The 14,184-nt window shown below is 40.9% G+C and overlaps 1 protein-coding gene across 1 annotated transcript in view; it reads right to left on the bottom strand.

Moving 5' to 3' along the window:
- GUCY1A2 (guanylate cyclase 1 soluble subunit alpha 2) overlaps window positions 1–14,184 on the bottom strand; it is a 338,257-nt gene that overhangs the window by 304,793 nt on the left and 19,280 nt on the right. Inside the window, exon 2 of the mRNA XM_043579224.1 lies at window positions 2,396–2,457. Within this exon, the coding sequence (XP_043435159.1) occupies window positions 2,396–2,457 (62 nt within the window). The remainder of the gene's footprint in view (window positions 1–2,395; window positions 2,458–14,184) is intronic.

The following is a 14,184-nucleotide window of genomic DNA, read 5'->3' on the forward strand; positions in this document are numbered from 1 at the left end:
AATACTCATTGCCAAGTAGTATTCCATTGTGTATATAAACCACACCTTCTTTGTCCATTCATCACTTGATGGACATTTAGGCTCTTGCCATAATTTGGCTATTATGAGAGTGCTGCTATAAACATTGGGGTACAAGTGCCCCTATGCATCAGCACTCCTGTATCCCTGGTGTAAATTCCTAGCAGTGCTACTGCTTGGTCGTAGGGTAGGTCTATTTTTAATTTTTTGAGGAACCTCCACACTGTTTTCCAGAGCAGCTGGACCAGTTTGCATTCCCACCAACAGTGCAAGGGGGTTCCCCTTTCTCCACATCCTCGCCAGCATCTATAGTCTCCTGATTTGTTCATTTCAGCCACTCTGGCGTGAGGTGATATCTCAGTGTGGTTTTGAATGAAATATGGCCTTTTGTAGCAACGTGGATGGAACTGGAGAGTGTGATGCTAAGTGAAATAAGTCATACAGAGAAAGATACCATATGTTTTCACTCTTATGTGGATCCTGAGAAACTTAACAGAAGACCATGGGGGAGGGGAAGGAAAAAAAAAAGGGAGGGAGGGAGCCAAACCATAAAAGACTCTTAGAAACTGAGAATAAACTGAGGGTTGATGGGGGGTAGAAGGGAGGGGAAAGGGGTGATGGGCATTGAGGAGGGCACCTGTTGGGATGAGCACTGGGTGTTGTATGGAAACCAATTTGACAATAAATTTCATTAAATAAATAAATAAATAAATAAATAAATAAATAAATAAATAAATAAAATATTAAAAATAGAGGCGCCTGGGTGGCTCAGTCGGTTAGGTGACCAACTTTGGCTCAGGTCATGATCTCACGGTTCATGGGTTTGAGCCCTGTGTCGGGATCTGTGCTGACAACTGAGAGCCTGGAGCCTCCTTTGGATGCTCCCTCTCTCTCTCTGCCCCTTTCCCTCTAATGCACACACTCTCTCTCCCTCTCAAAAACAAACTTTAAAAAAATTTTAATAAAATAAAATTTAAAAAATAATAATGACACTGAACACAAGAGCAAACAGGTTGTAGTGCTCACCACACACAAGAAACTGTGCCAAGTATATTGACTAATTTGATCCAAATACCACACTTTGGAAGCAGCAAATCCAATGAGAGTGATTAAGTTTTATTTTAGAATATGTGGGGAGAGATTAATTTGATATCATTTGCCTCCATTAGGGTAAATCATTTAAAGTCACTAATGGCCTCAAACTAAGCGCCATCTCACGAATTTAAATAATATGCTTCTCCTAGAACCACAGTTTTGAGGACTCATGTGACAAAGTTTCAAAGCAATTCCCTCTGAAATGACAATTAACATAATTATCCAGCACTTAAAGTATATGGCATTGTACTAGGTACCGAGATTATGTTTCCACTAAATCTTCTTTTCTTCTGTTTTGGTTTAAAAAAATAATCACAGTGTAGCCTACTAGCCACAAATATAGTCTCAATCCCCAGGGCAATGACTATTGGCCCCAAATGTTAAATGATGCATGATGGCCTTTCAAAAGGTACTAGGATTTGAATCTCAGCTCCTCAAAAGTGCTCACAATCTTATACAAATAAATGATGGCAGCTCAGAGAAATTAACTATGTGAATTACAAATATGCACTGCCTCTCGTGTCAATGACTTCAACTTCTTCATTTTAAGGTAGTCTGCATCAGAAAGTGAATTGAGGCTTCTGTATTTCCAATTGCTTTCTGCCATAGCCAGTCGTAAGTATACCTTACACTTATCTGGAGCTTTCTATTTACAGAATACTCCCACTGAAATTATCTCATTTACCCACGGCATCTCATCTTCAATTAGCTGTTACCATCGTCATCCTCCCTTACAAAACAGATTAAAGTAACTTTAAAGTTCTATGTGCTGGTGAGGGCTGGAGTTCCTGTTCCTTGATTTTGTCTTCTTACATTAAACCATATCCCAATGATGTCAAGAAAAGAAAGATTCAAGACAAATATGGAACGTAGAACTAACTAAACTAACTAAAGCAATACCTCTCCTTGAACTGTATCAGGCTTGTATTGACTGAGTCGACTTTCCTAAAGGATTCTAAAATCCCATTTAAAGCCTCTCAGTTGGTACCATTAAACCTGACTGTATTACTAAAGCACAATTAGGAGATTCGGTGGAGAAGATGGAAAGAACACAAGAAGAAGAAAAGTTGAAAAGGAAAGGCAATACCAAAAGGGAATTTCATTTAAAAGGATTACACAAAAATAAAGCAAAGGAAGTCAGTCCAGGGGTCCCAAGGAATCTCCGCCCCACAGCCACTGGTAAAGACTGACTTGGGTGGCAGGAAAGCGCATGCTCAACAGCTGTGTTTGAGTAATTATCTTTAATTTTCCCCAAATAATGACCAAAATCTATTTTACTTACCCAATAACTTGGTGCTCATAATACTGCAGTGTCCTCTGGAGAGTCTGCTGTATCGTCTGAGGCTGGAGAAGAAGAAAAATAAAAATATATTATCAGCAAATCAGTGCCTTTCCCCTTCTGAGCATCAGAGGCAGATATGGGGCTTCTGATTTATCTTCTACAAGTTTTCACTTTATAATAGTAACCCATTATGCATTTTGCCATGTATTTTCTCCAGAGGAACTAATATGAGGCACTCAGCAATTACCCCGAATTTCCCAGCGTTTCAAGGGTGATAGCATTTCCTAGCCATATTTTTTCCAATTCTTTTGCAGCAGCCCTTAGGTTCAATATTTATTGTGGTTGTCTACAACAAACCGAGGCCTTGAGGGCAGTGGAGGGGAGGCGGACTCAAGAAACAAGGGCCATGCCCAGATCAAGCCTCACATCCTCAAGGACCCAAGAGATTTCAAGCAAGGATGCTGAGGCCTCCAAGAGGGGCCACAGGTGCTCTGGGCAACAAAATGGGGTCTGCAGCAAACACATAAGTAGTTCCCAGCCGAATCATATAATCCTTGCCTCTCTGGGAGAGCTGAAGATAGTTTCTTACTCCCAGGTCAACAAATTTTTTTTAGACTTATTTAGGCAACAGAGCCTGGGCTCGGAGTTTCTGACCCAGGTAGCCACAAAGTTCCATGACCATAGATTTTATTAAGAAATTGGGGTAAGAACCAAATCAGAAATTAATTTTTGGAGGAATCAGCCTCCAAGTGTGCAAGGAAATGGGTACAGGGCAAATGCCTTCAACAGCTGTTTTTCATATACACCAGGTGAAGAAGATGAACAGGAAGCCTCAATCTGGCACTGATGTTTCTTCGGGACGGAATGAAAGCACAGTAGATAGAATGTGCCCAAGCAAGAAAAATCACTCCTGAATCGAGAAGCAATGGAGCTGTTGAGAAATCTAAAGAAGCAGCAGACACAAAAATCCCAGTGCACAAGAAAAGTGTGCTTTAAAAACTCAACCCACAGCCAAGCTAAACCAAGTCATTATCAGTTACTGGCCGGGTACCCCTGGGAGCTGGGCCTCTTGCACTGGCTTGGAAGCTTGTGAGCTAAGATAACTTTCTCTTTGGCAACATGCCCTAAAAGCAGTGACTATGCACACAGGGATTACCCTTCCAATAACCTCTGGTCACAAAACGTGGAAAAGAACGCAGGAACTAGAGTGCATAGGGCCAGTTAAGACCAGAATGACCTCATTTGTACAAAAGGGCATTTTTTTCCCTGCACCAGGAATTTCCCATTTATTAAAAAGCACATGTTTGTGACAGGAGTTAAGCCTTTTAAAGAGCTTTTTTTCTTTTGTGAAACCATTACTTTTTCTCCCCCCAGCAGGAGTTAAATTTATAGTTTCCAAATACATTAAAAGGGAAACGTTCTCTGGGAATATCCGACAGAGCTCCAATGCCAGAAAGCATTTATATACTTCCTGTCGCTCACCAGAGCTGGTAGACACGTTCTGATGGTCTAAACTCCAAACACAGCAGGTGACTACAGACTATCTCCTCATCATCAGCAAGCCAAAGCTGACTTCAGCACAGAACATCTCATCACCATGGATTCACAGAGTCCTCTTCAGAGTTTGCCTGATTGCTCACCCAATGGCTCTTATCAGTGAGAGATGTCTTCACGTAATCTTGGGGTCTCTCTTGACCTGAATAAAAAAGCCACGTGTGGGCCAAAGCCGTCCACGGGAGTGACTTCTGCCTTGAGAGTCATAGGGTCCATTCTTAGTCCACGTACGTGAGCAATGCCGATCAGTACATTAATGGGAAAAACAGGGGCTTGGAAGATATGCCCTCCTCTAAGAATACACCTCCATACCTGACCCCAACTCAAGAGGTCATCCAACATTCTATAGGCCAAGATCCCATTCTTCTTACCTGTATCTGCTCCTTCCTTTCAGAAGGAATTTAGAAACATGATTTTAGAACACAGGGTTTAATATCAAAGTGAGTTCAAAAATCCACTCAAAAGCCACATGACCTTGGGCAGTTTACTTAAGCTAAGATTCCTCATGTGTACATTATTTTATGGAGATTAATTGAAATAAAGCAAAGTCTCTGGTGCACAGTAGATACATAATGATAGTTATGACGATACTCAGCTATAAAACATGGCTTCTACCCTCAAGAGTCTCATAATCTAGTGGAGGAGCACAGGATTTAAGTCAGACAGCCCAGCCCACAAGTGTAATGTTTGAGATCCTTACCACCTAAAAATTCAATACAGCTCCTACTACTGTAGGAGTGCTGATTCCAGTAGACAAAGGAAACAACAGAAAAATGGCAGTTTCATTTCCAATGAAAACTTCATATCAGTCCAGAGATGGTTATAGAAGCAGGATTCTGAAAATTAAGATTGAGGATAGTCTTAGAAAGCAGGCTTACAAATGGGAAGGACACTGAAGCCCCATAGTTGAGATCAAGACCTGAGGCCTTAACGCTTTGCAAAGAATAAGAAACCATGAACCTCCTTCCTAGGACACAAAGAATGGGCAACAGGAGAACCAGTTGGCCTAATCATTTTATAGCCAAATGCTGAAGGATCTGAGAGACAAGGGTGGGGGAAAAGATGAAATCCAGTATTCCTATCATAAAAACAACAACCACAACAATCAAAGAGGTCTATGATTCTTCTCTGCTTACCCCAAGCTAAGATAGAGATAGTGACCTCTCATTGTTCCTGTTCAACCCCAAGAAGCAATGGCTAAAAACATATAGTTGGAGACACAAGGCAGCCATCTGGGTCCTGTACACGGATCGTCTGGGGCAGACAGAAGGTATTCAAAGGCTGCCATCACATGGCCACAAGATCTCCTTCATCTCCTGTCTCATGAAAAGCTTCAGTCTGCTTCACCAGCAGTACTGACCCTTGCACACTAAATGTTATGCTCACTTAAGGTCATGGGATCCAAACATCCAGCCATGAAACAGTCCCAACAGAGCCAGAGAAGTGGTCCCCGAGGAGTGGGAGGAAGCGGTTCCCAGAAGCTGGCTCTGCAGAGGCTGCAATGCAGTCCCTGCCATGGACATCTGCACCAGATGGATTTAGGGATCAGGTAGGAGGCAGGGAAGCAAGACATGAGTGTGTGTGCCCATGAAACACACTCGTCATCATATAAAGCACATGCTCACCTCGATTTTACAGATCAAGAAGTTGAGGCTCAGATTGGTTAAGTAAAGAACCCAAGATCACAAAGGTAGGAAGTGAATAAGCCACTAAAAGCCAGGACTAACTTCAAAGTGTACCCCTCTTTCTATGAGATGCCTTGAGGGTCCCTCTCATCTTTAACATTCTGGTATTTCTATATTGTTTGCTAATATTGACAGCACTTCATCCTTCCAAAAACAAAACTTCATAGCTAATTTTTGTTTTTTAATGTTTATTTATTTTTGAGAGAGAGAGAGACAGAGACAGAACATGAGTGGGGGAGGGGCAGAGAGAGGCATAGACAGAATAGGAAGCTGGCTCTAGGCTCTGAGCTGTCAGCACAGAGTCTGACAGGGGGCTCAAACTCACAAACCGTGAGACCATGACCTGAGCCGAGGTAGGACACTTAACCACCTGAGCCACCCAGGTGACCTTGATAATTTTAAAACAAGCTTCTCATTTCTGCTTTACGGCACACACCGATAGGCTACAGAATTAATGGAAACCCTAGGTCTTCCTTTAAAGAAATATCTGTAAATAGCCATGTCATTTTATTTACTTAAATATGAGGAAATTACATATCAATGTCAGCAATTAAATGATAGAGATATACACTTAATTACTAACTCTCTAGGCCAGTGGTTTTCTATTCTGTCTGTACATTAAAATCACCTTGGGGAGCTCTTAAAAAATACCAATGCCTGAGTTCCACCTCCAAATTTTCCAATTCAACTGGTCTGAGAGACCCAGGTGCTTCTAATGTGCAGTCATGGGTTGTAAACCTTTTGTTTAAGGTATAAACATGATGATCAAGACCAATAATACTCTTTGAACCTTACCTGAACTGAGTAAGTCTACATTAATGAGAACAGATTCTTTATTCAAATATCAAGAGAAGTAAGCTTCTGGGAGGTGTTCATACTGTAACTGCCAAGTTCAACACAGTTCCATTTATTAACTGTCAATAATGGCTGATAATTAAAGTGAATTTCTTACATAAACAAAGTGCTATATTGGTTGAGGCATAAATAAAGGATGTTTAAAATTTCCATATAACTCAGTCCCAGGCACTTATGTCAGCAATGCTGGGACACATACATACAACATAACAGCTAGTATGACACTCCCTCTATGAGAGGCACTGCTGTAAGCTCCCTGCACACGAACTCCTTTGTTTGTCACATCAACAGCATGACATAGACATGGGTGTTATTATTTTACAGATAAGAGAACTGAGACACACAAAACTGAAGCTGCCCTATATCACACAGGTAAAAAGAGGCAAAACCAGTACTGAAGAGGTAATCTGCTCCAGAGTCCAGGCACAAAGCCTCCAACCTACCCTGCACATTACACTTAAGACTTTGGATCTGGTGGTACACTTTACAGTTCATGTTTTTTAATGCGTGCCATGCCAGTGGATCTTCCACCAGTCCCAGGGGCCTCCAGGGAAATAGTCAGGCTGGTGTTATTATCACCATTTGACTGAAAAAGAACCAAAGTTAGAGATGTTACAAGTCCTCTTTTGCAAACAGAGCATCTCTCCCCTTAGAAAGTGTTTCCAGTAAGAAAGAATTGTTTTAATGTCAACGCACAATTAAAGAATCACATGGATTCAAATTGTCTGCTTCTTGAGGACACATTTAACATTCTTGACACCAAACCTGTATAGACAAAGAAAGACAGAGGCAAAATCAGGAATAAAGTCTTGCCTTGGACACACGTTTCCACTCCTCCTCTCTCAACTCTGTGTCCTCCTCTGGCTCACCCCTTCCTCACACCCTGGGCATCGAATATCTTCATGCTGCATTCTGATAGGCTCAAAGGCTAGCATCATCATGTAAACTCCCTAAACAGGTCTCCAGTAATCATCATTGCATAATCTACTTCCTTTTCTCATCAAAATTTTAAATGCCTTTAGTGCTCTCATCTCAGATGATGCTCAGGAGTCATCCCTCCATTTCCTCAAAAACTTGATCCCTGGTCCTAAGGTAGAGGATGATAAAAAAGGAGCTTCCCTACATTATAAAATATGGTCTGAACCACTAACAGTGGAATTGTGGTAAATAGGCTTATCAGTGAGAGATAAACTGGGGGCAGAGACCACTTCTCATCCTCTAAATCACACCACAGGGACCTCCATGTTCTCCACAAGATTATTTCATGTACTAGGACATAATATGCCAAATTCTATCATTTAACGTGACCAAAATCATAATGTGAGATACCCTATCTTTACGGCTAAGCCTATAGACGCCAATGGACCAAATGATATGATTGGTATTATTAATAAAACTAGTCAAAACAATAAGTCACTTCCAACAACCAGCTTAACTGCTTCTGAAAGATATGTGATTGCAGTATTCATCAATCTTGCTAAATATGAAGACAAAATATTCACTTTCCCAGCCTCTGACTAAACTTACTACATATAAACCAAAAAAAAAAAAAAAAAGGAGAGAGAGAGAGAGATAGAGCAAGAGAGAGAGAGAAAATAGATGGCAAATTAAATATAGAACTTTGAGTCAGGACCTCTGTATTTCAAGCCCAGCTGTGCTACTGACCTTTTTATAAAATTAGCCAACATCTCTTCACCTGGGAGTAGGAAACCTTGGGGAAAAAGATGCTTCCATTTTCCCATCTGAAAAACACTCGCAAGAAGTTCCTAGTTCTCAGGGTCATTTGAAGTAAACCATTGCAAAGTTAAGCACTTGAAAACAGAGGGTCGGATCAGACCGGAGATTCAACCATCTCTTGGGAAGCTCAGCAGTACCATTTCAAGTGAATGACACCAGTAATTTGCTCAACAAAACTGTGGTAGTCCAGATAATTAATCACAAAAAGCAAAAGCAGTAAGTGTGCTAAAAGAAAAAAAAAAATAAAGCTACGAATGCATTAGAAGGTAGACTTCTTCTCCCCGTACTGGTTGAAGATCTGCATGATTTCATCCAATCCCCATTTTATTCTCCTTGTGAACACAAGTACACACCTGAATGACCCCATGAGAGCTTAGGATGGAGGCTGACATGATGCTAATTGACCCATACAGGGATTCAAACTGATCACCTTGGCCTTATTAGAGATATGCTCTAATTAGCAAAGCACACTGGTTACCATCATTGTAATTATTGATTGTAACTGAATATACTTAGCCCCTAATCAATGGTATAATTAAGTCTTCCTATACAAAGGAATGTTTCCTTTCCAAGCATTTCCCTCTGTTTTTATTTTAATGCCCTTCCAAATATACCCATTGAGTTCCAATTTAATACAAGACCTAATATCAACAATACCAATTTAAGCTGGAAGCACTCGTTCCTTAAACTGAAAGAGATCCAAGAGGTGATTTATTTAGTCCTATCCTTCCTTCCGGCAAGAATACATTTAAGTTATCCAAGAATTTTGGATGCTTTCAACAAACTCTGGAGAATAACAACACCACTTTAAGTTTGTAAAACACTTCACAGCTTACCAATCACTTTCTTTTCTTTCACCTCATTAGACATTCACAACAACATTGTGAGTCTCCGATGTAATTATCCACGTTGTACAGATGCAAACACTGAGATCCAGAGAGGTCACAGTGCTTTGCCTCAGCTACCCAGAGGGAAAGAGCCACCAACAGGACAAGGACTTGGGTCTCCTACAATTTTTCTCCCACAAGCTGCTTTCACTCTGTTGAGGATTGAAATATCCTTCCATGTATCTAACTGAAATCCCTAATTTCCTTTTATTCACTTTTAATGGCTTTGAAAACAATGTTGTAAGATCGTTTCCCCAAATTCATAAATGTTGTTATTGTTATTTAAATAGTTCTGGTGTGATCGTTAACTTCTCAATTGGGAAGCTTTAGGAGAAACGTGCTTCACTGGGCACCATCGTGGCCAACTTGGCTGTCCGAATAAAAATGCTGTCCGAATAAAAATGTTGAGACAGGACGGTACTGGTTCTAGACACCTTCTCGGGGCAATGGATCACACTGCACTACAAACCTTTAGAGGATATGGCTCCAGTCCTGAACCCTCCAACCAAAAAGCATCTCACAGATGGTGCAAGGCTGACTCAGTCTACGAAGAGAAATAATGCAAAGTTTTCCTGATTAAACACCGTAGTTACGTGGAGCAATTCATTTACTCCTCACAGAAACCCTAGAAGAAGTATTATGCTACTTCATAAATGTGAAAACTAATCCCAGACAAATTAAAAAACATGCCCAAAGTCACGTAGGTACTAAGTGTCTAAGTCTACATATGTGTCTCCTCTACATGTGACTGCCTCCAAACGGCCAAGCTTTTAATCTATTTTTCTAAACTGAAACACATTCTTCAATTTTCAAGGCAGAAAAGGTTACAGTTGAAAGGAATTAACTCTTGGGGCACCTGGGTGGCTCAGTCGGTTAAGCATCTGTCTTTGGCTCAAGTCATGATCTCATGGCTTATGAGTTCGAGCCCCACATTGGGCTCTGTACTGACAGCTCAGAGCCTGGAGCCTGCTTCAGATTCTGTGTCTCCCTCTCTCTGCCTTCCCTCCCTTACTCACACTCTGTCTCTCTCTTTCTCAAAAATAACCATTAAAAAAATTTTTAATAAATATATAAATAAAGAAAGAAAGGAATTAACTCTTGGCTAGATTGTGTGATTTTGAATACAGCATTTTATTTTTCTGAACCTCAGCTTCCTTTTTTATAAAACAGAAATTTCTAGCATAGCTACTTCTCAGGGTTGTTACGAGGTCAAAATGAAATTAAACTACAAAATATGATACATACATGTGTTATATGATGATTCCATAAAAAAAAATCTCTTGATGAGGAGGTAGTCAAAAAATTGTTAAATTGAACTAAACTGACCATGTCTAATATCTAGGACTGTTGCCAGACATGCCTCACAGCCCAAAGATGCCAATTAGATGCTGCAAAGCTAATTGGTATCATTTCAACTCCTGAATATGCTACTGGAGAGCAATGGCCCTCGTGTCAGGAAATCATTTGTAGCCCCTTACTTTTCTTTGCAGCCTGCACTTGGGCATTCCCAAAGAATTCTCTATTGTTTCTAGTACTTGGGAGCCACAGCAAGGGGTTTTCCCAACAGGAGCCTGGAGATGAGGGAAGTAGGATTTCCTGACAGTTAAATTACAAAATTAACCCACAAAACGGGGAAATGTTTTGTCAACTCCAAATGCACCAGCTTCAAAGATAATTTGTAAATGGGTGATGGAGACTTACCTCCAATCATCCAGCCCAAAGTACAGCTCCAGGCAAAATGGGCCACTGAGCAACAGATACAACAAAGGTCAAGAGGATGCAAACAGGGCATGGGGATAGAAGGTGAGGTTAACAGAGAGCAACCCACAAGGCAGAGAAGGAAGGGGAACAGTTTATGAAACATTACATCTAACACCGTTCAGGGTATACTGCCCTCCATCACATGGAGAAAGATTATTCCCAAACAAAAAATGCCCAACCACCTTAACCAGAGGGATTCTTATCAACAGCCATGGAGCATCAGGTCTCATTAGCGAGATGGAACCCAATAGCTCCTTAAACCGGATTGAATCATTCGGCTTGAAATTTCATTTTGCTTTGACTCCAAGTGGATTAAAGCAAACTTTAAAAAAAGTTTTTTTGTTAATGTTTATTTCTGAGAGACAGAAAGAGACAGAGCACAAGCAGGGGAGGGGCAGAGAGAGAGGGAGACACAGAATCCGAAGGGGGCTCCAGGCTCTGAGCCGTCAGCACAGAGCGCAACGTGGAGTTCGAACCCACAAACCGTGAGATCGCGGCCTGAGCCGAAGTCAGACGCTTAACCGACTGGGCCACCCAGACGCCACTAAAGCAAACTTTTAATTATGACTTGGCTCATCATGTAGCCTGAACAGGTAAGAAATGTGCTGACCACACAGACTTCAGGTAATAAGCCTCACTTCACACTTACTGCTCGCTGTCAATAAGTAAATTGTCATGCAGATGCCACAACTAGAGTGACACAGGTGTTTTGTTCAGTCAGTCGGAGGCTGAAGGTCTGATGGCTTCAGGATACTGACTAGAACAGGTCCCTGCAGTTTAAAAGTCTCGGTTGCTGAAACATGGACAACCGTCCAAATCCTACCCAGGGTCCTGCCCAGCTCTGCTGCTCCCACCTCTCTTGGAAGATAAAACTCAACAAGGGCCTAAATATAGTCCTATCTAGTGTTAACTACAATCTGATGATCCAGACAGATAGAAGCGTGCTTACTAGGCAGATAATGGCGCCTACGTCATCAGTGTTTATGATGCATCACGTTCCTAGGCTGAGGCACGGAATAATCACACTTCATTCTGGAAAAAACATGCAGGCAAAGAGAACGCTAACCCTGCATGACGTGAAAAGCCTTACTTTCTTTCATTCGACTCTATGTGAGCCCATTTTTTTACTCTAGGGATCACTCCATTATTACACTGTTTCCCCACTCCTTCCCACAAAGTATTTAATTACACCAAGATCTGTGTATGTCTGGGTATGCACAATTATACGCAACCTAGGAGGAGAAATATAAACCCCTCGCTTACATAACTATTTCTATGATAATCATGACTTCTTTTACATTCAGAAACCAAACCACAAGTAACATCATTGCTCTTCCCAGACTGCGGCGTAAGCTAAACTACTGTCAGTGATGATGGCTTTTGTCAGTCTGTTCAGAGCTGCCTTGCCTATGGGAGCCCAGAGCACACAGACATGACAGTGGACAGGCAAACTAGGTCAGCCTGGAGGCAGAGCCCTGATGAAGAAAGAGTCCTTGTGGTTTCTAACACAGGTCGATCTGGGACTCCAAGCACAGTCAGGAACTACGCAACTGGCAAGGAATGGTCAGGTTCAGGAAAACCAACAGGAAATTGCTACCAGCCATCCCTCAGCAAGTCACACTTAGGAAACATGTGAGAGACGAAACAGGGAGTCTACACTGTATGTGGAGGATGAAACAATTTATGGCCGGGTAGACAGATGTCCACATCATGATGGAAAGAGCTAGGGCTACAAACAGGAGGCTGGACACTAAAATGCAGGTGGTTGCTGGCATCTTCACTTTGGGCAAGTTACTGCTCTTCTCTGAGCTTTGGTTTCCTCTTCCTTAAATTGGAGTTAACACTAATCGTGGTCCTGCCTCCGTCATACATGTCCTGCATGAAACATGCCTTGTAAACTCCAGTGATGGCACTCACTGCTAGTGGCTTTTCTGGATGGAAAGTGTGGGTCAGCACATCATTCCCTCGCAGTCCTGAAGGGGGTTAAATTAAGAAGGGGAAAAAAAATGTCACTAAGGCTTTGTGTTCTTGAGTGCTAAAAAAAAAAAAAAAAAAAAAAAAAAAAATACAGTCAGCAAAAGCCCTTGATTTTTCAAACTCCTCTTCAAATCGGCTTACACTAAAAACTAATCAAAATAAGCCATTTATCACCTAAAATGGCCATGATAGTAAGAATTGTGGTCATTTAAGTGATTCCAACAAAAGCCATCGAAGCTCTCTCACATTAGAACCAAACTTGTAACTATGTGGTAATTCTTAGCCATTTGCTTGCCTCATTACCTAATGGAAAATTAGTAACTGGGAAAAGGGGCGGGGGTAAAAGGATGTGAGTAAGAAAGGGATACTGGGAAAAGCTGCCTACAGAAGAGGAGAAATGTTTCTGGTGCAGTATTATTTTTTCACATTCTTCCTAGAATACTACATGAGTTTTAAATACCTTACTCTGCCATTCAGCTTTACAAATGTCACTCAAATGTGGATCCACACAAGTCACATGTACACATTTATACCAAACAACAGAGAATTATCATGAAATGATGCTTGGGAACAAGATCCTGATGGGATATCATCCAGTGCTTTCTAGCTTTAAAAAACAACTTAATTTCCTCGCACGTACAAGGGCTCTTAACTGGAGTTTCCAAGGCAAACCCAGTGCAAGGGCATCCATAATTGGCACAATACATATTAACCCATAATTTATTCATTTCAGTAGCCAAATCTCCAGAATCTCTGAGCATTGTAAAACATAAGGACAACATCAGTCCTGCGAGCTTTATTTCAAATGAACCCTGAAGTAGCAGTAACAGCTCTTTAAAAAACACATAATAGTTTATGATACAAAATTAATAAGTATAACAGCATATAATCAAAGTTTTATATATAGATGTGTATATATATATAATATATAATCTCCTGTATATTACATAATATCCCATATTATATTTCCTGTTATATATATCCCATCATATATGTGTGTATATATATATATACACATATATATATATACATATATATATACTTGATACCTACAGACCAAGGAATATATATTACCCCATATTATATCTCCCATATATCATATATACACACATAGTTGATTCCTACAGACCAAGAACATTAGATAGCTTAATGCAGTTCCAGAAGGCTCCAGAAGGCGGCCTGAGAAGCAGCGAGATATACCCACTTCTATAGCCATCAATGTATGTCGGAGCTTTGTGGGAACCGACACCAAGTTTGATTTCAGGATTTTAGGAGCACCAAGAGAACTATCTTCATGCCATCCATTCCCAATCCTCCCCGGCCAAAACTTACT

This window comes from Prionailurus bengalensis, chromosome D1 (assembly GCF_016509475.1).
Source record: "Prionailurus bengalensis isolate Pbe53 chromosome D1, Fcat_Pben_1.1_paternal_pri, whole genome shotgun sequence".
Taxonomy (NCBI): Eukaryota; Metazoa; Chordata; class Mammalia; order Carnivora; family Felidae; genus Prionailurus; species Prionailurus bengalensis.